The 22,900-nt window shown below is 49.9% G+C and overlaps 1 protein-coding gene across 7 annotated transcripts in view; it reads right to left on the bottom strand.

Moving 5' to 3' along the window:
• Positions 1 to 15,871: 15,871 nt before the first annotated feature.
• The window catches only part of TMEM44 (transmembrane protein 44), a 32,550-nt gene continuing 25,521 nt past the window's right edge, over positions 15,872 to 22,900 (bottom strand). For 2 of the 7 annotated variants that reach the window (XM_078147555.1, XM_078147551.1), the window contains one exon: positions 15,872 to 18,475. In XM_078147555.1, coding sequence (XP_078003681.1) covers positions 18,362 to 18,475 — 114 coding nt within the window. In that variant the 3' untranslated portion in view covers positions 15,872 to 18,361. Of the gene's footprint in view, positions 18,476 to 21,902; positions 21,936 to 22,900 lie in introns of all 7 variants that reach the window. The other 5 variants (XM_078147549.1, XM_078147550.1, XM_078147552.1 and 2 more) reach the window with 5 other exon arrangements.

The raw sequence follows: 22,900 nt of genomic DNA, 5'->3' as shown, positions 1-22,900 counted from the left end.
GATTTGAACTCAGGTCCTCCTGACTCCAGGGCCAGTGCTCTATCCACTGTGCCCCCTAGCTGCCCCTCTTTTCCTTTACAGAGATGGACAATGGAGGCATCCTTGAACTCCTCTCACCATATAACCAAGAAGGTTTCAGTTAGTTTTTGTGTGAACAGTGGACCCCCTGCCTTGTAGATCTCAGCTGTAATAGAATCAGCACCAGGCTCTTTGCCTGGCTGTGTTCCTTGACCATTCTGGACTTGGACCCTGGCCATGTCTCTTGACCACTCTGGACTCAAGATCTTCATCTATAAGTTGAGAAGGTATGTAAAGTGATCAGGGGTCCCCAGACTTTTGTGAGATGGTGCTGGCCTTAATTTCCCTGAATGCTCATGGACACGAGTCAGGGGTGAAGCCTCTAAACAAGGGTGAGAGAGAGCTTAGAGTTAAATACATGAGTGGCTTGGGCAGATGAGAGGGGTCTACTCCCTGTTCTGCTCTCTTCTGGCCACCGGGAGGGCAAGGCTCTTTCTTGAGGGGAAATTTAGGGGGAGAGAGGCCAGCTTGGAGATCTTCCAGTGAGCTATAGGCTCTTGGTTAGATGTATTCCAAAGATGTATTCTCTTCTGGCTTGAAAAAGTCTTTCATTCTGGCTCTAAAAGATGTGAGTGCAAAAGAGAAAGGGGAGAGAAGAGGGGGCAGAAATAGTTGTGGCAAGAGAAAATGGTGGTGCCATGAGCACTCAGAGGAGATCTCTAAGTTGGCAATGTGTCTCGGAGGTATTCTGTTACAAGCCAGTCTGATGATTACAAATCCAAGTGCCTGGCCTGGTGTAAGCCAGCCTACAATATGGCATCTCCCTTGCTCGCTTCCTACCCTCTATACCCCTCTGCCCACCCAGGGACACAAACTCTTTGTCTGCGGCTCATTTCCCCTCAACCTGCCTCCACACTATTAGTTAGGGTTCTCCCAGAAGGGTGGTGACTGCTCTACTCTATACTGTCAGGTCTTAGGGTCAATCTTTGTGGATGACCTTTCCGACTGACCCTATAACTCATGAGCCCCCACTAACGTGCTTCCCACTAATAAATCAGCCACAAATATCCAAATAACATTAACCAAAACATTCACTCAAATGCTAAGCAAATATATAATACCTACGTGGCATCCCACTCATCAACCTGAATTATATTCTCTCACTAATGCACACAGTGTCCATGTGAAGAACAGGTACATTCTTTAAGTCCCGGGGTAATAAAGCATATATTTTAGGAATACGTACAGCCAGGGTAACTTGCAGCCCTGGACCTGCAGACTTTGATATTCTCTTTCTGCTTTAGGAATTTTCCATTACAGTTCTTTGATGAGCATGGAATCTGTCAGAAGCAAAGTTTCCCCTGTTCAAAGTGATCTGCTCTGCACTGTGGAGCTAGCCTCCCTGGCTGTGGTGTCTGAGCTGGATGAATTGTTCTGCTGGGATACTTCTTTATGGCTCTACTTTTTTTTAAATATAATTTTGTCGTAACTTATTTTGCCCAGTGTCTTTCCTCCTCCCAGACAGCCATTCCATATAACACATTTTTAAAGGAAAAGAGAAGAGAAAAAATACAGCAAAACTGATCAACACACTAAAAGATCTGAAAACAGTGCAGTGTGGCACACCTGCGGATCTCTCACCACTGCAAAGGAATAGGGTAGAGTTGTCTCCTGTTTCTCCTTGGGACCATGTTTGCTCTTTGTAACTTTGTAATATTTGTATCATGGTTTTGTGATTGTTCTTTTCATTTGGATTGTTTTGATCATTGGGTGTGTTGGGGGTTTTTTTGGCTCTGCTTATTTCACTTTGCATCAGATCATATACATCTTTTCATGCTATTCTGTATTCTTCATATTAATTCTTTCTTATAGCCCATTAATATTTTATCACATTCACGTACCACAGTGTGTTGTTACTCTTCATTTGTTGGGCATCTACTTTGTTTCCAATTCTTTCCTGCCACAAAAAGTGCTGCGATAAATATTCTGGAGAATCTGGGGGTCTGATCTCCTCGGAGTATAAGCCCAATAGTGGAATCTCTGGATCAAAGGGTATGACATTTTAGTCACCTCATTTGCATTATTCCAAATTGCTTTCAAAATAGTTCTGTTAATTTACTCAACAGCCAGTCACCCAACACTTGTAAAGCATGTACTATGTGCCAAGCCCGGTGCTAAGTGTTGAAATACAAACATAAGCAAAGAAGAAAGACAGCCTCTGCCCTCAAAGAGCTTATAGTCTAAGGGGAAGAAAATACATAAAAGGAAACCAAAAAGGAAGTGCGGAGAGAAGGTTGGGAATTTAGGAAGATAATGGAAAAGTTCAGAGGAGTGCAGCCTGATGGGAAATGAGGAGGGAGCTGGGGTGGCTACCCCCTTACATGGAGGTTCTGGGAAGAGCCTTCACCCTCCAAAGCAGAGGGAAGGGACATAGGGTCAGAGAGAATTTCTAAGATGTGAGTTCCAGGGATAAAGTCCTCTTATGGAATGAAAAGCCCTATGCCAACAATGCACTGATGTGTCTATCTTTCTAAAACCCTTACAACATTGACTATTACCACTATTGAAGGTTATTTTTTATCTTTGCCAATTCATAAGGTATGATGTAAAATCTCAGAGTTGTTTTGATTTGCATTTCTCTTATGATTTATATCTTTTCCTGTGTTTCTCAGTAGTTCACAATTCTTTTAAGAACTGTTTATTCGTGTCTTCTGACCACTTATCTGCTGGGGAGTGTCTTTTGAATGTAGCTATTAATAGTTTAAATATCTTGAATATTAAACCCTTATTTGAGAAATTTGGGGGGGCGGAGTGAAAGCAGTAACTTGCTTGAGCTCTCCTCCAAACCCCTCCAAATACTCATAAAATATGGCTCTAAACAAATTCTGAAGCAGCAGAACCCACAAAAAGACAGAGTGAAACAAATTTCCAGCCCAAGACAACCTGGATGATTGATCAGAGAGGTGTATCGCACTGGGCTGGGAGCGCAGCACAGCGTGGTGGCAAACCTGGAGCAGGCCTCAGAGGACTGAATCTCGGGGCAGCTGTGGAGGTTTCCAGACTCCTCAATCCACTATTGCTGTTGTACAGAGAAATCAGCGAGCAAGACCCAAACATAATTTGAAATGTGGATTTATTAGTGCGCAGCTGCAAGGGGTACATACCCAAATCGAGCAGCCCTGATGAGGGGCAGAGCGTGAGTTTATGAAGGCAGAGGCTACAAAGGAAATGGTCAGGGACTGCATAAACGGGAAGTTACAGAAGCCAAACAAGGGACTGGTTAATCCTGCTTTTGGGACCATATAAGGATCATGGAATAAGATTGGGGCGGGTATCTTTCTTGGCCGGTTTTCTAAGGCAGGAACTCCTACTTCCGTGAAGAAGGGCATACAAGGTGAAAGTCAGAAAACAAAATGGAGTTCAGCACATGGAGTTCAGTACTTCATTGCCGAAGACAACTTGGAAGGTCAGTGGGAAAAGTCTGTTTCTGCAGTGCTCAGAGAGGAAGGCGGGGTTTTAGCTCCATTCCCCAAGAGCGTGGCCCTGGCCGGGGGGAGCAGCTGCTTCCCGAGCTTCGGGCCCATAGACTGAGGGGGAATCCAGTGGCTGATCAGAGAGGGATTGCAGGGATCTCTTTGCCAGTGCTGAGGCAGGAATCTCTTGCTTTGCCCGTGTTTAGATCTGGGTCACAGTTCTGGACGGCGGTGTTGGGGTGAGGAGAAGTGCTGGCACGGTGGAGCTTGTAGTGGCTGTGGAGAGGAAACCCTCCTCACAGTTACAGGACAGAAAGGAGTACTTGTGGCCACAGGCCAGGAAAGGAGTAAACACCTTGCCCCTTACCATACCACCTTCCAAGAACTGAAAATTTACAGGTCCCTAAAAGTACCTCTGAAAACAGCTGTACAAACCCCTGAAGCTTGGGACAGTACACTCTCCACATTGGAAGCAGACTCTTACCTTAAAAAAGAGTTTAAAACTCAAGTAATTGGCTGAGATCATGAGCAAGCAGCACAAAAAGAGTCAGACTATATTATCTTACTTTGGTGACAAAGAAGATCGAAATATACAACCAGAAGAAGACAACAAAGTCAAAGCTCCTACATCCAAAGCCTCCAAGAAAAATATGAATCAGTCCCAGGCCTTGAAAAGAGCTCAAAAGGGATTTTGAGAAGCAAGTAAGGGAAATAGAGGAAAAACTGGGAAGAGAAATGAGAGTGATGCAAGAAAATCATGAAAAACAAGTCAACAGCTTGCTAAAGGAGACCCCAAAAAATACTGAAGAAAATAACACCTTAAAAAATAGCCTAACCCAAATGGCAAAAGAGGTCCAAAAAGCCAATGAGGAGAAGAATGCCCTAAAAAGAAAAATTGGCCAAATGGAAAAGGAAGTCCAAAAGATTACTGAAGAAAATACTTCCTTAAAAATTAGAATAGAACAATTGGAAGCTAGTGACTTTATGAGAAATCAAGACACTATAAAACAAATCCAAAAGAGAAATTTGAAATGAAGATTTTTTTTCCATTCAAAAGATTCCCCTCTTTCCCATTCAACTGCTTCCCTTCTTATCCAAGGTGCATCTAATGCACCTTCTAAGCAGTTCCTCTGCTCAAATGAACTTGCTTCTTGACAGCAACTACAGTATCCATCACTTTCAGCTTCAGACTTTGATGATGCCTTCAGCTAAAGTGGTATCATACTCGTTTAGGAAAAGCCAATGGCATTTATCCTTAGCTTGGCAAAAGCCTCTCCAACTTGGCTCCTTTGTCAAAACTCTTCTTCATATTCTCCCTTTCTCAATGACAGATACAATTCAGAGAATTATCCTCCGACATCTCTTCCTCTTCCTAGGAGCAGTTGGCTATAAAGAACCAAGTCCCCCTGTTCTTTTCATCCTTTTTCTCGTTGTTCTTTGTGAGTGATGACAAAAAGCAAAGATTATTCTCTGTACTCTCTCTTCTCAGAAGTCACATATAAATAAAAGCAAGTGCCCAGTGGTATATGTTAGCATCTATTGCCTCAGATCACTCAGCATCTACTTTTCTCAAATCCAGAAGCAGCCTGTTGCCCCAGACAAGTTAACTGTCAAAGTTCAACTTCTCTACATGCAGAATCTGAGTTGGAAGGGATCACAGAGATGATCTCATCTAGTATGACACAAACAAGATCATCCTGATGAACAGGCAAGTTGCTCAGAGAGTATTTCTCACAGCTGAGCAGCTCCGGAATTCAGGGAGAATCCAAAGGTAAAAATGGCCATGCTAGCTAAATTTATACAATCCTGAAGTCCAGGGGACTAGGTCATGAATGGGGGAAGGGTAGCAGGTGGCATTTAATGAGATCTGAATCAGGGAGAGGAGAGGAGTCTCTCTTTTTTTTTTTTTTTTTCTTTTTCTTTTTTTTGGGGGGGGGGCTAAGCAACGGGGTTAAGTGATTTGCCCAGGGTCACACAGCTAGTAAGTGTTATGTGTCTGAGGCCGGATTTGAACTCAAGTCCTTCTGACTTCAGGACTGGTGCTCTATCCACTGTGCCACCTAGCTGCCCCTAGAGAGGAGTCTCAAAGATACATTTAGTGATCTTATTGGAGTCTACAATCCTGGGAAACTGAGGAAGAGGAGTGGGTTTGGGACGAAATCATAAAATAGTTGTTTACTCAAGATAAAAACAATGGTGAGCCTGAGCAATAAAGGAGACAGAGTTATTCGTGTTTAGGAGATGGGGTCCCATTTCATCTATAGAATCCAAGGAAGAGATAAGGACCTTGGGTATCAGAAAACCACCAGAAAAACAAGGAACTATTCCTTTTTTCTTCAGAAAAACAGGTCAAATGGAACCTCTCTTGTTTATAACAAAGAAAACATCTTTGTATGTCACATTAGACAATGGTCAGCTTATAAGACACAAAACAGGAAAGCAGGTCAGATAGACATACTAGATAGATAAGTAGACAGAAAAGTAGATGGAAGAGTAGATAGATAGATACATAGATACATAGATACATAGATAGATACATAGATAGATACATAGATAGATACATAGATGGACAGATAAAACTCTTATTAAGCAATTATTCTAAGCCAGGCATTGTGCTAAGCACCAAGGTTACAAACCCAACAAAACAGTCCCTTCTCTCAAGCCTAAAGGGGAAGGGGAGAGTGAAGGCTGGTGAGGAGGTGGTAGTGTAGGTTCAGCTGGGCATGAAGGGGCCCTCAAGAAATGGCAAGCCTGGCCAGACACTCAGCCATTAGGCAGCAGGTCCCAGGGCTGTAAGATAGATTTTAGATGTAGGTAAAATAATTTTTTTTCCCACAAGTCCAACCCACAATTGAACAGGAATTTCTCTATAATATGCATTTTAAGTTGTCATTGAACCTTTGCTGAAAGACTTTCAATGAGGAAGAACTCAGTAGCCTTGAAGCCTTCCACTCTTGGGCAACTCTGATTGTTAGGAAGGTGACAGTAGTCTCTTGATAACTTGGTGAGGTATGAGGTCTTTTCCAACTCTGAGATTCTGTGATGCTATGGTTTTTTATCCTGCTCTTAAGGAGATTAGACTCTGAGGAAAAGGGCATATACACTGACCCCCATGACTCCAGGGAGGATGAAATCAATGCAAAAGAGAGATCTGGACAAAGTGCAATGAGAAATGTGTAGACTTGTTACTTGGGGGTTGGAGGGAGGGCAGAAAAGGAGACTGAAAGGAAGGGAAGGACTTTACCAACAAATGGAGGTGGTGGGATATGGGGAGAACAACTCCAGGCATGATGGATGATGTGGTTAAAGGCACTGAGATAGGAAAGGACATGATGAGAACAGCCGATAAAGAGTTCGGTTTGGCTAGAAAGTACACTGTGCAAATTAGGTAAGCAGGACCTGGAGGAAATCACCCAAGTTTTCAATGAACCCAGGAAAAGAAACCACTGGGGATAGGAGTTTCTTGTTCGGTGAAAACTGCTGGGAATACCAGAAAGCAGTTTGGCAGAAATTGGGTTTATATCAACACTACCACCCACCACAATGAACTCCAAATGAACATACAACCTAAATAGAGAATTAGAGAATAGAAAAAAGCATTTATGGCTGGAAGGAGATTTCTTACACAACCAGAGATAGAGATGATCATAGATGATAAAATAGAGACTTTTGATTACATAAAATCCACAGGCATTTTTGCATGAACAAAATCATGCCCCTAGAAAAACAGGACAAGTTGTAGATCAAGGTAAAAAACCAATGACTTTGCAGCAAATATCTCAGATGGGAGACCGATATCCAAGCTACATAGGGAACTGAAACACGCATGTGAGTTCAAAAGCCGTCCCCCAGCAGACAAGGGGCCAAAGGATGTGAGCAAGCCATTCAAAAGGAGAAATGAAAATGAAAGAATGTTCCAAATCACTAATGATGAGAACTGTAAATTAGAAGAATGCATACGTATCAAAAAACAGTGATTGTTGGTGGGGCTGTGAGAAGACGGGCTCATCAATGCACTGCTGGTGGAGATGGGGAACGGTTCAATCATTTTTTAAGAGAATTTATAGTTATCTTCTTGGACACACTGATAACCTTTCTGGGTCTCTGTCTCTGTCTCTTCCTTTTTCTCTCTGTCTGTGTCGCTCTCTGTCCCCCTTTCTGTGTGTGTGTATATGTATGTACGTATATATGTGTGTATACACACATATACATTTTTGCATATACATATACACACACATATACATACATACATACGTACATACATACATACATACATACATCTCCCAGGTGCAAGATAGTGGAAGAGATTTATGTTCAAAAAGATTTCAATCAGCACTTTTTATAGTAACAAAGGTCTGCAGGCAAAGTGGGTTCCCATGAAATGAAAGATGGTTAAACAAATTTCAGAAAATGGGTGGAATGGAACATGGTTGTCCCGAAAGAAACAATGACTCTGAAACTTGCAGAGAAACTTGGCACACCTCATATGACCCGTTGAAGAGTGAAGTGGGCAGAGCCAAGGAAAAAAACCATTTGCAGAGTGACCGCCATAAGGATCTTGAGAGGCAGAAAGACCCAAGAACTCTGTCGAGATATGCAGTGACAGATGGGAACTTTAGGGAGTGGGCAGGGAAGTGGAAGTGGCCGCCTCTGCACCTCCTTTCAGAAGAAAAGCGAAGCTGGTCTCTGGGCAGGTGGAACCCAGGGCCTGTTGCCAGATGGAGCCAGTGAATGGGTCTGCTTTGTTTGCTTGACTTCTTTGCTGCAAGGGAGGGTGAGGGTGGTGATGTCGGGGGCATGAAGGAGGGACAGAATTGTTTTTAGAGGGTGCCAATATGGTAAATAAACTGTAGTATGTAGGTGTGAGACCTATGGGAGATGATGCTGCAAGGGAAAAGCCTTGAATGCTGAGACCAGGAGTTGATTTTTTAAATTTCACATGCAGTGGAGAACTGCTGAAGGCATTTGGTCATAACAGTGCATGTGGTAGCTCAGTGGACAGAAGGCTGGACTCAGGGCTAAGAAGATCTGAACTCAAATCCTGCAGCAGATGCCGGGCAAATTACTGAATGTCTGGGCCATTGATTGGATGTGAGAGAAAGGAGATGCCCAGCAGACACTTGGGACTCTGAGAGAGGGGCTGAGGATGGAGCTCCAGGTGAGGGAACCTGAGGCAGAGCTAACTGAGCCCACTATGACTGATGAGATCAAAGAGGGGCAGAGAAATGAGAGGAGAAGAGAGGCGAGGGGAGAAGAGGAGAGGAGAAGATAGGGGAGGGGAGGGGAGGGGAGGGAAGGGGAAGAGAAGAGAGGAGAGGAGAGGAGAGGAGAGGAGAGGAGAGGAGAGGAGAGGAGAGGAGAGGAGAGAGAGGAGAGGAGAGACGCGGAGAGGAGAGGGCCTCCAGGGAAGGACAGGGATGCTTCTTTCCTTAGGACTCCCATGGGGAATCTCAGGCATTTACGGATTCCCTGAGGCCTTGAGACACTGTACAATGGGACAGATTTCCCACAGATGAGACCTTCCAGCAGAGAATCCAGGTCAGGAGCTGCTGAACAGACTTCATAGGTGAGTGAAATGCTGGCATCTTCTTTTGTTGGTTTTTCTTTCTTTTTTCTTTTTGTTTGGAAAAAGTTTAATTGAAACCATATGTTTTTTATATTGAAATCATTTCTAGATATTAATATCCCCACCATTCCTACCCAGGAACTTAACCATCCCTTGTAACGAAGGAAGACAACAGACACAGAGCATGCATTAAACAACATATGCACCATTCTGCCCTGGTATTTCCCCCACCTCTCTGCCACGAAGAGAGAACCCTGTTTCCCTTATCTCTTCTCCAGGACCATTATGGGTTTTTCAGTCACTCAGAGTTTAGCTTCCTTCTTTGGTCTTTGGGGATTTTCCAGTTCTGCTTTTTTATCTCTGCATCTGCTCATACAAATCCTGCCACATTTTTCAGAATCCCTCACAGTCAGGTCATACGCAGCTAAGGGAAGTATAAGGTAGAACCCTGGTCTGGAAGACCTGAGTTCCAATCAAACACTTCTTAGAGGCATGACCTTGGGCTGGTCACTCCACTCTTGTCTGCCTCAGTTTCTTTAACTGTAAGGTGAGGATCATAACAGCACCTATGCCTAGGGCTGTTGAGAGGTCAAATGAAATAATCTTTGTAAAGTGCTTAGCCTAGTATTTGGCACATAGTAGGAGCTATGTAAATGCTTTTCTCCTTCCCTTCACGTACCACAACTTGCTGGAACATCTCCAGTCAATGAGAACCTGTTTAATTTAACACATGTGCCTATCACTATTCTGGCCTCTGGGAGGCTATTCTGTCTGTTGTTGTACTCCCAGAGCATAGGGCCAGTGATGTGATCCCTAGGTCAAAGGGTTTCTTTTCTTGCAGAATCCCAACCTGCGATCCCTGAGGGTGGGCCTGGGGGTCTCAGATGCGCTCACAGTGACAAATGAAACAGCCTCCTTTTGGGAGGATTCCAGCACCACTTTGAATGTTCCCAGTGGGCCTCCCAACCCTTGGCTCTGTTCATTCTTTCTTCCCATTCAGGCCTGTTGCAGCCTCTGCTGTCCCAGGGTGCCCTGGCCAGTCTGGGGGAAGGAAGACAGGTCAATACCACAGAGCTCCGGGGCTCCAGCAGGGCTTATGGGTCACTTGGGATTTTTTTTCTGGTGGTATCTATGTCCCTGTTACAGCTCACATGTGCATAGGGACATCTCTGTCACCTAAAACATTGTACCTTCCAAGCACAGAACTTGGCACACAATGGGTCCTTAATGCAATTTTATTTTACAGACGGAGTCTCCCTACCTGGCCCAGATTGTGTGTGCACAGCCACTCCTCGGCCTGATCCTACTGCTTCTCTAGGCCAGTTTGCTTTCCCTTGGGCAGCTGGGTGGCTCCCCACCCCCTGGGGTGCATCATATTGAAGCCAGGCATAGTGCTGGCACCCAACTATATCCTCCCGTAGCTCAGAACTCCCAAGCTCCAGCAATCCACCACCCTCAGCCTCTCAGAGAGCAGGGATTCCAGGCAAATCCCAACAGGCATGGCTGTTTAACACATTATGGTAAAGATTGAATTGAGTTAAATTCCACCTCCCCTCAAATGCCAACGGGGCTTGGCCACCCAGGGTGGGCAGTGTGATTTCCACAGAAGGGTGGTCTGCTCAGACATGGCTTTGGGGGTGCTATTCACTTGCAGGCTTGAGAGCACATGCCAGGACTCAGGATCCCCATCCTTATAGGGTCAGAATTGAAGAAGGGACCTTTATTCCCTTCACAGAGGAAAGGACCGAGCTCTAGAGAGTGAAAGGGTGACATTGCTGATAAGTGCCAGATCCAGGACTCAAATGGCTTGAACCCCACATCCACGTGATCGTCTTGACCCAAGAAGGGCTCTCCTCCTCTGCCTCCATCCCCTCTGATGGGACTTCCTAGGTCTTTGCATCTCCATCCTGGCTCCCAGTGGGTCCATCCTAGATACTTCCTTATTGATTGTCTCCACGGAACAATGGTGGCTCTGAGGCATTGCTTCTGTGTGGCCCCAAACAGTGCTGGGCCCATCGTGAATAATGAAGAGCTTAGTAACTGTGTGCTGACAAGCCCGTGGGTATCCATGTGCAGGTCTGCCTTCATGGCTCTCTTTCCCGAGCTGGACAAGACCCTCTACATTTCTGTGGGCTCAGAAAAGCCAACATCAGGCTCCTTGTGAGGCTGTTTCTTTTCTCAGAAGCATCTGAATTGTATCTCCGGAAAGGGTCATTGTACTCGGAGACCCTATCTTATCAGCTGAGGAGACCAAGGGGCTCAGGGCACACAAAGGAAAATGGCCTTTGACAGATTGGTTTGACCTGGGTGGAGGCAAACACAGGATCTCAAGCTGCACTCCACCGGGACTCCTGCGGCCTGACCAGGCTATTGTCTGAGTTTTCAAGTATTCAGCCAAGCCTCGGGTCCTGTCAGAGGTCAGAGGGCATGAGAATGTGGGAAAGGCCTGGCTCTAGGCTGGCAGCCCCCACTGATCCCTAGCTGGGGATGAAGGGTGAAGGACCCTGATCTCTGTCATTGGCCTGCAAACCTGGCCAGCGACAGATGTCACTGGGAGCTGAGGTCCCCTGCGATGCCATCTGGAGCCTGGCCCAGGCCTTCCAGGCACAGGCAGCTGGCTGTGCCCCATCCTCTGAGAAGACTCAAGTGTCATGTCGCCTTCCCCAGAAGGAAGCCTGGAGAGGCAGGGCTCTAGCCTGACTTCAGCAGTCCTGCTGGGAAAGGCAGGGAATGAGTCGCCCCAAACCCCATTGTTCCTGGAGCTGCCAAAGAGGGGGGTGGTCCTGGCAACCTCTCTGGGGCTCCTTCTCTGGCTCCCTGGGCTCTGCCTCTCAGCCCCAAAGAGGGGGGAGGGCAAGCCCTTGCTATCATCCCCAGCTCATGCTGTCATCTGTCTGGTATGCTGGTAGGGGTGCGCCAGGGGAGGGAGTGTCCGGTCACCACAGAAAGGATTGGTGAGGTCACCCCCCTTCCCCATGGCCCCCATTGTCCTGGAGTGTGCACTTCAGGTGCTCTGGCTCCATCCGACGTGGCTGACTCAGCCGCTGGACCTCCTCAGGCTTCCTTTGGGAATTCTTTGTCACGGTCTCTAGGAAGGGTGGAGAGAGTGCCCGACCACAGGTCTCTGCAGGGAGGACCGGGAGGCAGCCCCCGTTGCTCCGGCCGAGGAGTGGGATCAGGTGGTCACAAAGGTCCCGCCCAGTGAGCTCTGTTCTTGGTGCCATGACCTCTCTACGGTGTGGACGTGTGGGCAGCGGGTGGGGGCTGGACACAGGCAGGCTGAGCTGCCAATCAATCGTCCTCCAAGATTTTGGCAGCTGGCCGATTGGCTGTCCTCACCCAACTCACTGCCCCTCCCTCCAGGCAGGTGGGGCTTCCCTAGAAACCAGAGCTCCGTCCAGAGGGTAAAGCGGTACAACCAGTGAACAAAAATGGTGCCAAGTCCTGCCCAGACTGCTCTTTTTCGGGCTCCTGGCTCCCAACAGGAGGGATCATTGTCTCTAGACTGGGGAATCCTGCTCCCCTCTCCCCTTTCTTGTCTCTGATTCTGAACAAGAAGCCAACTCCAGGGAAGGGCTGTGGGGTCGGGACCAGGGGAGGCTTCCTCCGGGTTAGCTGCATCACTCTGTCACTTTTAAAAGGCTGAGAACACAACGCAAACAGTGAGTTCGGAAAGCTAAAAGGGGCGAAGGTCCCAAGTTGGGCATCAGTGTCAAACGGAAGCAGGGCTGACCTCCCCACATCAAGCCTCCCCTGAAGCTCCCGGCCGCACAAGGGGCCAGGGCACTCATCCCCCCAGCGCTGGGCAGTGGCCCAGCCAGCGCTAACTCCAGAGGGCCACCCCAGCCTGCTCCGGGGGTGAGATCCACTGCCCACCTCTCCTGCCTTCCCGGAGCCACGTACGTGACAGCAGCCGGCGTGGGAAGGCTAGGCGGTCCGCTCAGCCTGAGCATGCACCCCATTCCGGCTCTGGCCACAGGGAGGGACAGCAGTGGCTTCCTACCCAGGTCACAACAGTCTGCCCAGTGGGGGTATTGCTGTGCTCACAGCTAAGTCACTTCATCCCTGATGGCAGGCAAGCAGGGGGTGGGACGGGGGTGGGAGCAGACCTCCGGGCCACTGAGGCACTTCCGGTTCAGCCTCAGTTTCCTCAAGTGTGAAATGGCAATGCTAGTGCCTACACTCCAGGGTTGTTGTGAGCATCAGATTAGATAACGTACTGACATAAATGAGGTATTCTCTCCTCATTATTGGTGAGGTTAGCACCAGCCTCTGCTCCATTCTTGTTCCCCCACGTTGCATTTTTGTTTTGTTTGCAGCCAAGGTCCCAGGGATGATCCGGAACTCGAAAAGGGTAGAGACAGTCTGAGCAGGCTATGGGGCCTGGTTGGCAGAGCAGACATTGATGCACACCTGGAGGCTGATGTGCATTCCTTAATCTTCTGGGCATATAATGAACTGCTTAGAAGTCAGGGGGTTCAGATGGACTGGGGAACCCAGTACTGATCCTGTCCAAGCCACTGGAGTTCCTACTTTGCCTTAGGCTCACCCTTTTTGATTTCAGGCAGAGCCACAGAATGTGAGCAGCCCCAACGGGCTTCTTCCTGCAGCCCCACTCCCTTCAGGACAGAACCCTGGGGGTATCCACAGGCAGGGAGGGGAGAACAGATGAAGATTCAGCAAAGGAGACAGAGGAGGAGAACCAGGAAAGAGTTGGGTGAGGTGTCCCAAAGACCTAGAGAGAAGAAAATATCTAGAAGTGGGTGATCCACAGTGTTCATGGCTGCGGAGAGGCCAAGGAGGATGAGGATGGAGAAGAAGCCACTGGATTTGGTGACTAAGAGGTCCCTGGTCTCTTTGAAGAGAAGTTTCAGTGGCATGATGGGATGGGAAGCCAGACTGGAAGGGGTTAAGAAGAGGCACCTTTTCTAGGACTTTGGCCACAAAGGGCAAATGAGATATAGGATAATAGGGGGATGGAAGGCTCAAGGGAGGGTCTTATCAGGATAGGGGAGATTCGGGCATGTTTGTGGGTGGGAGGGAAGAAGTCAGCACCAGGGAAGGACCTAGGGAACCGTCACTACCAGTATCTCTTGAGCACATGACCTACATTATCTCTTTGCTCCTGAGAGTGAACTAGGTGCTATTATTAGCCCCACTTAACCATCAGGAAACAGGCTGAGAATGAGGAGTGACTGGAGTGAGGTCCTTGTAGCTAGTCACTATTTGAGGAGAGATTCAAACTCAGGTCTTTGTATTTCCAAGCCCAGCTGTCTATCCCTGGGGCCCAGAGAGGTGGGGGAGAGGGGCCCATGGGACTCGGCCTAAGGTCATGCAAAGAGCCTGGTCAGTTATTGAGCTGGGCTTTGGACCCTGGCCCAGGCCTCTTGGGGTTCCCTGATTGTGCACTCTGCAGGACAGGCGGGGCGGCAGGTGGGGGTGGGGCCGGGGTCTTCCTTTCTCCTTAGCTCAGCAGGAAAAGATCCTTCAGAAGAGCGCCCCCAGCCAGCTGCCCACATCTTGCCCTTGTCCGCGGTGCTGAGCCCTCGGAGTGGGGGATGGGGGCAAGTGGCTGGGCTGGAAGCCTGGGTGAGGCAGACTCCTCAGCCCTGTCCCAGACTGGCTGGAGTCCAAGAGCCCCTTTACAAGCCAACATCACCCTGGGGTGATAACAAGGATAACTATCATTCACATAGATTTGCAAGCACTCTAGAAATGTTTTATCACTTGGTCCTTACAGAACCCTGGGAGGGAGGTGCTGCTATCATGATCCCCATTCCACAGACGAGGAAATGGGGGCCCAGAGCTAGTCTAGTTTGAGGCTGATTGGAATTCAGATCTTCTTGACTCCAGGCCACAGTGCCTGGCACACAGTAGGTGCTTAATGGATGCTAAGTGATACACATACTTGGGCTCCCCAGGAAGCTGCCCCACACACAGACTCCAGACATTGGGGTCTCCCCCAGCCTCAGGGTTAGTGCAAAGAGTGGGGGGGAAATTGGGGTTGGCGAAGTCATTCTTAAGCTGCATAAATGTGAATTAGGGCCCCCTCCCCTCCCTCCAATGCTGAATCTGTCTCTGGATCTCTAGGCTCTGACAAGTGAGCAGGACATTGTGGGCCATCTCTGCCCGACCCACTGGGTCACCATAAAGCTGGAAGAGACCTCGGGGGTCACCAGTGGAGGAATGGAGACCCAGGGATTGCCTAAGGTCAGCCAATCAGTCAACACACATTTATTAAGTGCCTATTGTGTGCTAAGCCTGGAGATTCAAACAAAGGCCAAAACACTGTCTGTCTCTGCCCTGGAGGAGTGTGCATTCTAATGGGGGAATGTGTAGACAGCCAGATATATAACAGATGGCTACAAACTAGACCCAGGTCATCTGAAAGGGGAAGTGACCGGGCTGAGGTTTGAAGGCCAGACTTCTCACTATGTGCTGATTGCCAAAGGCAATCTCCCTGGGGAGAAGGGCAAGATTTGGGAGCTGGAGGCTTCATAACAAGCAGTTGGGAGGAAGAAGGAGGTGGGATGGTGGGTTCTGGGTCACCCTGGGGCTTGAGGAGTGTCCAGGGCCACGGTCCAGAATCTGGCTTGGCCTTTGCTCGGTGGTCACTGAACAGCCATGTGGCTTCTGAGAAGTCAGTACTGTCTCCAGACCTCTCCCACCTCAGGAAAACCTTTTCCACCTTGCCCACACAAAGTGAGGATCTCCACTTATTTATAAATCATACACACCTACCGCTGTACTAACAATCAAATGCAATGTAAAACCTACACAAAGCAGAAATTTAAAATAGGCGATAAAGATGAAGTAATATTGTGGAAAAATTTTATTTATTCACAGTACAAAAGCATTTTTGTTCTCCCTAAAATATCCTGAACTAAAATGACCAATCATGGCATTTTGGGTGAGAATCACATGAATGAGACTCATCAGGGTTTTTTGATGACCTTGGTTTAACCCTGCTGAGATAGAGTGGTTCAGTGACAGAGTCTAAGTGGGTCATTTGGGGGTCCTTGCTTTCAAAGGCTGGAGCCCATGAAGAGCAGGCCCAAAGACCCAGAGGGAAGCCTTGCCCCACTGGATGAGTGACTCCCATTTCTCAATCCTATCCACCAACCATGCATGGGTAGGTCTTTGTTCAAATTCAGCGAGCACCCTTCAGTCTCCGTCAATGTTGTTCTTTCAAACTCCTTGGAAGGCATTGCATTTTTATACTTTTATAAATAAAAGGGATTTTCTAAATGAGTTCAAAGTTTATTGAAACCCTTTTAAAATATTTAAAATATTGAAACATTTTAAAATAAGTTATAAAATTAGAATGGGGAACTCACTCGTGGAGGAGGAAGCTCTCATGTCCACTGGGGCCAGTGTCTTCTCTGTGACTGATGGCCTCTCTTCAGGAGTGGCCTGAGAGGTGGCCCTTGTCCAGGGTCCCCAGCCAGGGGGCCCAGGTCTCCCCTGCTCTAAGGCCAGTCATCTCCCTGCTAACACGCTGGTTGCCTCTATGCACATAGGAACATTTTTACAAGCAACAGATCATCTGGAGTAACCCAGAGAAGAGGGAATGTGATGGACAGTGGCAAAGGCTATTGAGGATCCCAGAAGGATGAGGACTGAAAAAACCATTGGATTTGGCCATACAGGGAGCATGGGTGACTTCAGAGGGGAGTTTCAGCTGAACAAAATGAGGAAGTTCAGGAGACAGGCAGGTTTGGGGGAAAGATAACATCATGAGATCTGCAATGCATCCTATCCTTGCTGACTCCCTCTTTCCCACCAAAACATGTGGGGAGTGGGGAGCAGGAAGTGAGGGGAACGCTTACTGCCCCAGAGTTGAGAGCACAGCTGCTATGGGCAGGATTCGGGTATAACCACCCTGGCTACCATCGCTGGTCGTTGGTAGGGAGAGGAGCTATCACGGCGGGGTTGTGCTGGTGACCAGCCCAGGAGGAGGGCCTCTGGCTGGATGGACACATGGCCCCCACTTTGCAAACCCCTGGCCTAGAGGAGACCAGGTGCAGGAGCAGACCCCCTTCCTCCCTTCTTCCTCATCTTGGCAGGATTTGAACCCATCTCTCAGATGTAGGGACAGGCTCCCCTTGTGCGCACAAGCAGCAGTATACAGGAGGCTCCCTTTATTGGTGTTTATCATTTGGGCCCCTCAGTTTCAGCTTGGTGTGGATGGCCCGCAGTGCAGGCTGATGCTGGCACCCCAAACAACTGGGCCATTTGACAGCCTTGGGCTCGACTCCAAGAAGAAAGCAGGGAGCCCGGCCTCTTGTGCTTAGCTAACCTTTGGGGCACCAGTCCAGGCCCCTGCATTTCAAATGTGCTTAAAATGACATCAGCTGAAAAACAGGACAGGGTCCCTCTCTCCCCTGGCCCAGAGGCCAGACCACGGAGCAAGGCCCATGGCCACCCAGGTGCAGAAAGGGGGCTGCCCTGGTCACTTCTGGATCCTCCAGGGGAGACTCAGAGGGCAGCCTCAGGCCCTTGCTGGGAGACCTGTTCATATCTCCCTGCAACAGTAACAATGAAATGAATTTGTCCAGACCATGTGGGGGCTTCCAGTGTCTCCCACATTAGAATGCAGCCTTCCCCCTAGAGTGTGGAAGTATCCTCTTCTGCCTTTATTTCCCCAGCCTCCCTGCCCCCGGCCTGGGCCTGGTGATTGGCTCTGGCAGGCACCTACTACATGCTGCTGAATGAATGCATGAACGAATGAATGAATGATGAATGGGAGAGTGAAGAGGAGAGAGGCTGGCATCTAGGGAGAGCTGGGGATGACGCTGATGATGCGGACGGCAATGGAAAGGGCAGAGAGGGCCCTGACATCTCTGCTTGGATGGAAGGTCCTCACCTTGCCTTATTCAGTCGAGGCTCTCCCTGCTCATAAGATAGACTATGGGATTAATTACAGTCATTTTGAATGAAGGAATGAAGGATGAAAAACCCAAACCTGAGAAGGGGCCGGCTTCTTCAGGACCCTGGCCTCTGTGGTCACTTTCTTTGCAAAAAGAGCACAGTTTTGGCCAGCCACACCATGGCCCATGAGTGGTGCGGATCTGTGTCCAGCAGACACCTCGGCATGTCTCACTCCTCTTCACAGGGTGCACGGTCAAAGAGTTCTCCCTCAGGGAATCATCCAGTCATTCCTGCCCTCTCCTGACAATCTCAGGGCATTGTGAGGTCTGACAAAGGTCACCCCTAGCTGGTGTGTGTGTGTGGAGCACCCCCAGGGAGCCTGATGATGTGCTTACTAACGGCACGTCCCCACAGACGGGCTGGCCCCAAGGCCTCACTGAGCAGCAGCTGTCGGGGGGGCTTGTCGGCCTGGACCCTCCTGGGCCGGAGCTCTGGGTGTCTCCGTGCTGCCTCTGTTCCGTGGAAGATTCACATCTTCAGAGTCCCACTACGGACAGAAGACACACAGTCATCAGGCCTCTGCTCCCTGCCTCATGCTTCCCTGCAGGCACCTCTGGGCATCCTGTACAGAGCCCACCCCAAAGCCAAGGCCGAGAGAGCAGCCCCAGGGCTGCTCAGGCAAGGCCCAAACACCAAAGCCATGGAGCTGTCACTGTCATCCCTGGGCTGAGCCGCCTAAAGTCACCAGTGAGTCATCTAGGATTCACGGATCTGGAAAATCAGCTGACACCCCCACTTTACAGGCTCAGGAAGCAGAGCTGACCCGCCCACAGTAACAGAGGCAGCAGTGCAACACGGCAGGACTCCCATCCCTGGGCCCCAGACCCCAGACCCAGTGCAGAACTCACTTCATTCTGCTTGTCCCTTATTCACCAAACAGAAAAACCCCACACAAAGGCTGGCCTTGGTTGGCAGGGATCAGGTCTCCACCTGCAGTTACTGGTACAGGGAACTCCTGGACGGGGCATGCCCTCCATGCATGCAAGTTAGCACCTCCTCTGCAGTACAGTGCTAGAGATCTGCCCAAGAGGTTCAGTGACTTGTCCAGAGTCACACAGTCCACATCAGAAGCAGGACCTGAACCCAGGCCTTCCTGGCTCCAAGGTCCACTTTCCGTCCACCATGACAGTGTGGAAAAGTGTCTGAGTGATGGATGACATCATCCATCCTCCTCTAAACCTTCCACTTCCAACCGGACTCACTCCTGGCTACTCTGCTGACCACACTCTATTTTCTCCCACCTCCATGCATTTACGTGGGGCAGCTGCCCCTGCCTGGAGAGCCTTCCCTTCTGCATCTTGGCCTGATGACTCCCATCTTCCCATGCCCCCTCTTGGAATTCCTACCTTCCTCTACAGGGCCCATGCGGGGAGGGGCATGATGCCTTCCACGCACTCTGCACCTGCTGAGGTCCAGTCACCCCCCACTTAGGCTGGAAGCTCCCTCCAGATGACCCTAGCACGTGGCACAAGCCTGACCCAGGGAGCCCGGGTGGAGTGTTTGTGGAGCAGCTGACCGAGTCCTTCCCTCCCAGACCCAGCTCAGGTCCCCCTCCTTCAGGGAGCCTCCCCCGCCCTCCCAGGTCCACACATTCTCTCCCCAAATGGGCTCATTTCTTGGGCGAGAGCTGGTCCCTCTCCCTAGACAGAACCACCAGGGTTTCTGACTCCTGACAAAGCATGGGGAGGATCCTCCAGCCTAGGTGGGCCGCAGGCACTGCACGGATCATCTCCATTTCACAGAGGAGGAAATAAAAATCTGGCGCTCACCAGGGTCACAGAGCCAGTAAAGGTCGGAGGCAGGATTTGAACCCAGGCTCTCGGCCCTCCTTCACCTCAAGCTGCTTTGACCTTTTTTCAAGAACTGAGAATTTTTAAAGACCAACTTGGAATTCAAGGAAATGTCTATCAAAGTTGCCCCAACCATCCACCCTTCCACAGGCATGATTGCCCAAAGTGACTGTGACCCCAGAATGGCTCAAGGCAGCTCACAGGCAGCAAGTCCAGCCTTGTCCCAAGCCGGGCTGCCCCTGCAGCCCCTAACCTGGGTCACCGCAAGTGACCTCGCCTCCAAGGCCAGCGTACGGCTTCTGATCAGCCCGGCTGGAGAGGGCAGAAGAGAAGGAAGCCAGTCACTGGTGTACTGGTGGTAAGCAGCCTGGGCCCCTCCCTATGTATCTCCTCCTTCTGACTCTTCACCAGCCAGTCTGGAGCTCTGTCCTTCTCAGGTCCTATGTGGGCACTGGCCAGGCTGCAGAGAAGGAGGCAGGTATAAAGACCCCATGAGCGCTGACCGCCCGATGAGGAGAGGCTCTCCTGGAAAGCAGGGAGGGTTGCTGCAGAAGGCAGCAGGGAGGCCAGATCGCAGGAGCTGTCCCAGAGTGGGATGGGCGGCCCAGTAGAGCAGAGCGCACCACAGCAGAAGGCCAGATGACCATTGGCTGGCCCACGTGCGCAGGGGGCAGATCCTCCTTCCAGGGTGCGTTAGATTATGAGCCCCTATGGCTCAGGGGAGAGACACTGAACCTCAACACTAGAAGTCCTGGGTTCGAACACCACCTCTGACAGTTATTATCTGTGGGACCTGGGGCACCTTAATCCCTAGCTCACTCACCCATAGAACAAGGTTAACAGTACGGTGCTGGGCTTGGAGTCAGAAAGACCTGAGTTCAAATCTAGCCTCAGACACTCACCAGCTGGGTGAGTCACTTACCCACCACGTGCCTCAGTTTCCCTATCTGTAAGATAGGAATAATACTTGCACCTGCCTCTCAGGGTTATCGTGAGGATGGAACGTGACAGGATGTGTAAACCACTCGGCACAGTGTCTGGCACGTGGTAGATGCTTTGTAAATGTTAATGATTATATTATTATTATTATCATCTCATGGTGGTGCTGGGTGGCTTACAGGAGACAACACATGGTAGTTACTTTGTCCACTTTAAGGCACTTTACCAGGGCAGTAATTAATCATCATTATTTATTTATTTACTTACTTTGGCTGGGCAATGGAGTTAAGTGACTTGCCCAGGGTCACACAGCTAGTGTTATGTGTCTGAGGCCAGATTTGAACTCAGGTCCTCCTGACTCCAGGGCTGGTGCTCTATCCACTGCACCACCTAGCTGCCCCAGTAATTAATTATTAACTGGTGCCTGGGTCCCATCCGAGTCTGGGATTCTGGGATGCAGGGAACGTCAGGCTGAGATCCCACCCTGGCCTCTGCTCATCCTGAGGACAGCAAAGGGCTGAAGGCACCAGCCCTGGAGAAGAGACTTGGGTAGACCTAAGAGCTGCCACCCAGCATTTGAAAAATGGCTGTCATGAGAGATGGGTTGGACCTGAGTGGTAGGGCAGTGCAGCTCAGCAGCCAGGATGCTGGAGCCAACGTCAGGAAGACCTGGGTTCCAATCTTACCTCGGGCATTTCCTAGCTGTATGGCCCTGGACAAGTGACTTCACTTAGCACTCGGGGGACTGGAATCTAAGACCATAAGGGTAGATAAGCAGCTGGCACATGTCAGTGGAGGGAATTTCCTCACCAGGACATCCCCCCACCAAGTAAGTCAAGGTTAGGACCAAACTACTTAACACAAGGCTTTCCCTGCCTTGCCTTGAGGGAGCAGCCCGCTGGCACAATCGGTGCACTGATTTCTGGGGGTGCGTGAAGCCTTCCTCTGGCCTGCTTTCCCAGGGTGTTACTACAAGGGTCAACGTCTTCTCCAGGCAGGGTCCGAGGGAGAGAAAACCCCTCCAGGAGAACGCTGACCAGACCACACTGACTGCCTGTCGGCTTTTTCTCTGCTCGGGGAACTGGATGCGACCTTCCCCAGCCCCCCGAGGGTCTCAGTAAACACAGGCCCAGATCTGCTGGGAGGCAGCCACCAGGAGGAGAGGGAAGGGAGGAGTCTCCATACCTGCTCTGAGTTCAGGGCCTCCCAATACTTCTGCTGTGGAAGGAAGAGAGAGATGAAGAGCGGTGACCAGCTTTACCACCACCAGGCAGAGGAGGAGAGAGGGGTTGGGGGCGGTGAGCGGGGAGGCCTAAGACCGTCAGCCTGCGGTCAGAGGAGGAGCCATAAACATCTGTCATAATAATCATTAGCCCCAGGTTGTTAACTGTGGGATGGAGTGGCTCTGATTCAAGACTAACACTGGAAAACAGAGTGGGCAAAGAAGACCGCAGAAACCCACCCAGGAAGGGGGAGCTTTCTGGCACCCCAGGAGCCCTGCTGGCCACAGAACGGGCTCTAGGCCAAGCTTCCAAAATGCCTGAGGCCTGGGGAAGCTAGGTGGCACAGTGGCTACAGCACCAGCCCTGGAGTCAGGAGGACCTGAGTTCAAATCTGATCTCAGACACTTGACACTTAATTAGCTGTGTGACCCTGGGCAAGTCACTTAACCCCATTGCCTAACCAAAAAAAAAAAAACCAAAAACAAAAAACAAAACGCCCGAGGCCAGCAAAGATGAAGAAGAGCCCCAAGCTGGGGGCTCCACAGTCTGTGCCCAGACTTTCCCTCTCCACCCCAAGGAGGCACCTGAGAAATGGGCCTATACGGCCATTCCCAGCTTTGGCATCAGAGCCAATCCAGATCAGATGAACATTTGGGTGCCTACTGTGTGCCAGAGCAAATGAAAACTGGGCCCTGGCCCGGAGGGGCTTTCGATCCACCAAAGCACAGTGCCCAGCTGGATGGGGGCCCACATTCAGGACCCCTGCCCCAGACTGCACCCAAACCCACCATCTCTGAGCCCTCACCAAGGGCTAGAAAGGAAGGACCAAAGGGGTGGCGAAAACAAATGAAAGGAGGAGGATCCAGTCGTGGGGATGTAGCCCAGGCCAGCACGGGGCCCCCTGCAGCCTCGAGGCACTGGGGAAGTAAGTCTGCCCCGGGCCTGGGGGCTCACGTCACA

The sequence above is a fragment of the Phascolarctos cinereus genome, unplaced genomic scaffold (genome assembly GCF_003287225.1).
Source record: "Phascolarctos cinereus isolate Bilbo 61053 unplaced genomic scaffold, phaCin_HiC Scaffold_7;HRSCAF=346, whole genome shotgun sequence".
In the NCBI taxonomy this organism is placed as follows: Eukaryota; Metazoa; Chordata; class Mammalia; order Diprotodontia; family Phascolarctidae; genus Phascolarctos; species Phascolarctos cinereus.
The sequence above is the reverse complement of the archived record's forward strand: the minus strand, read 5'-3'. Positions and strand labels throughout refer to the sequence as shown.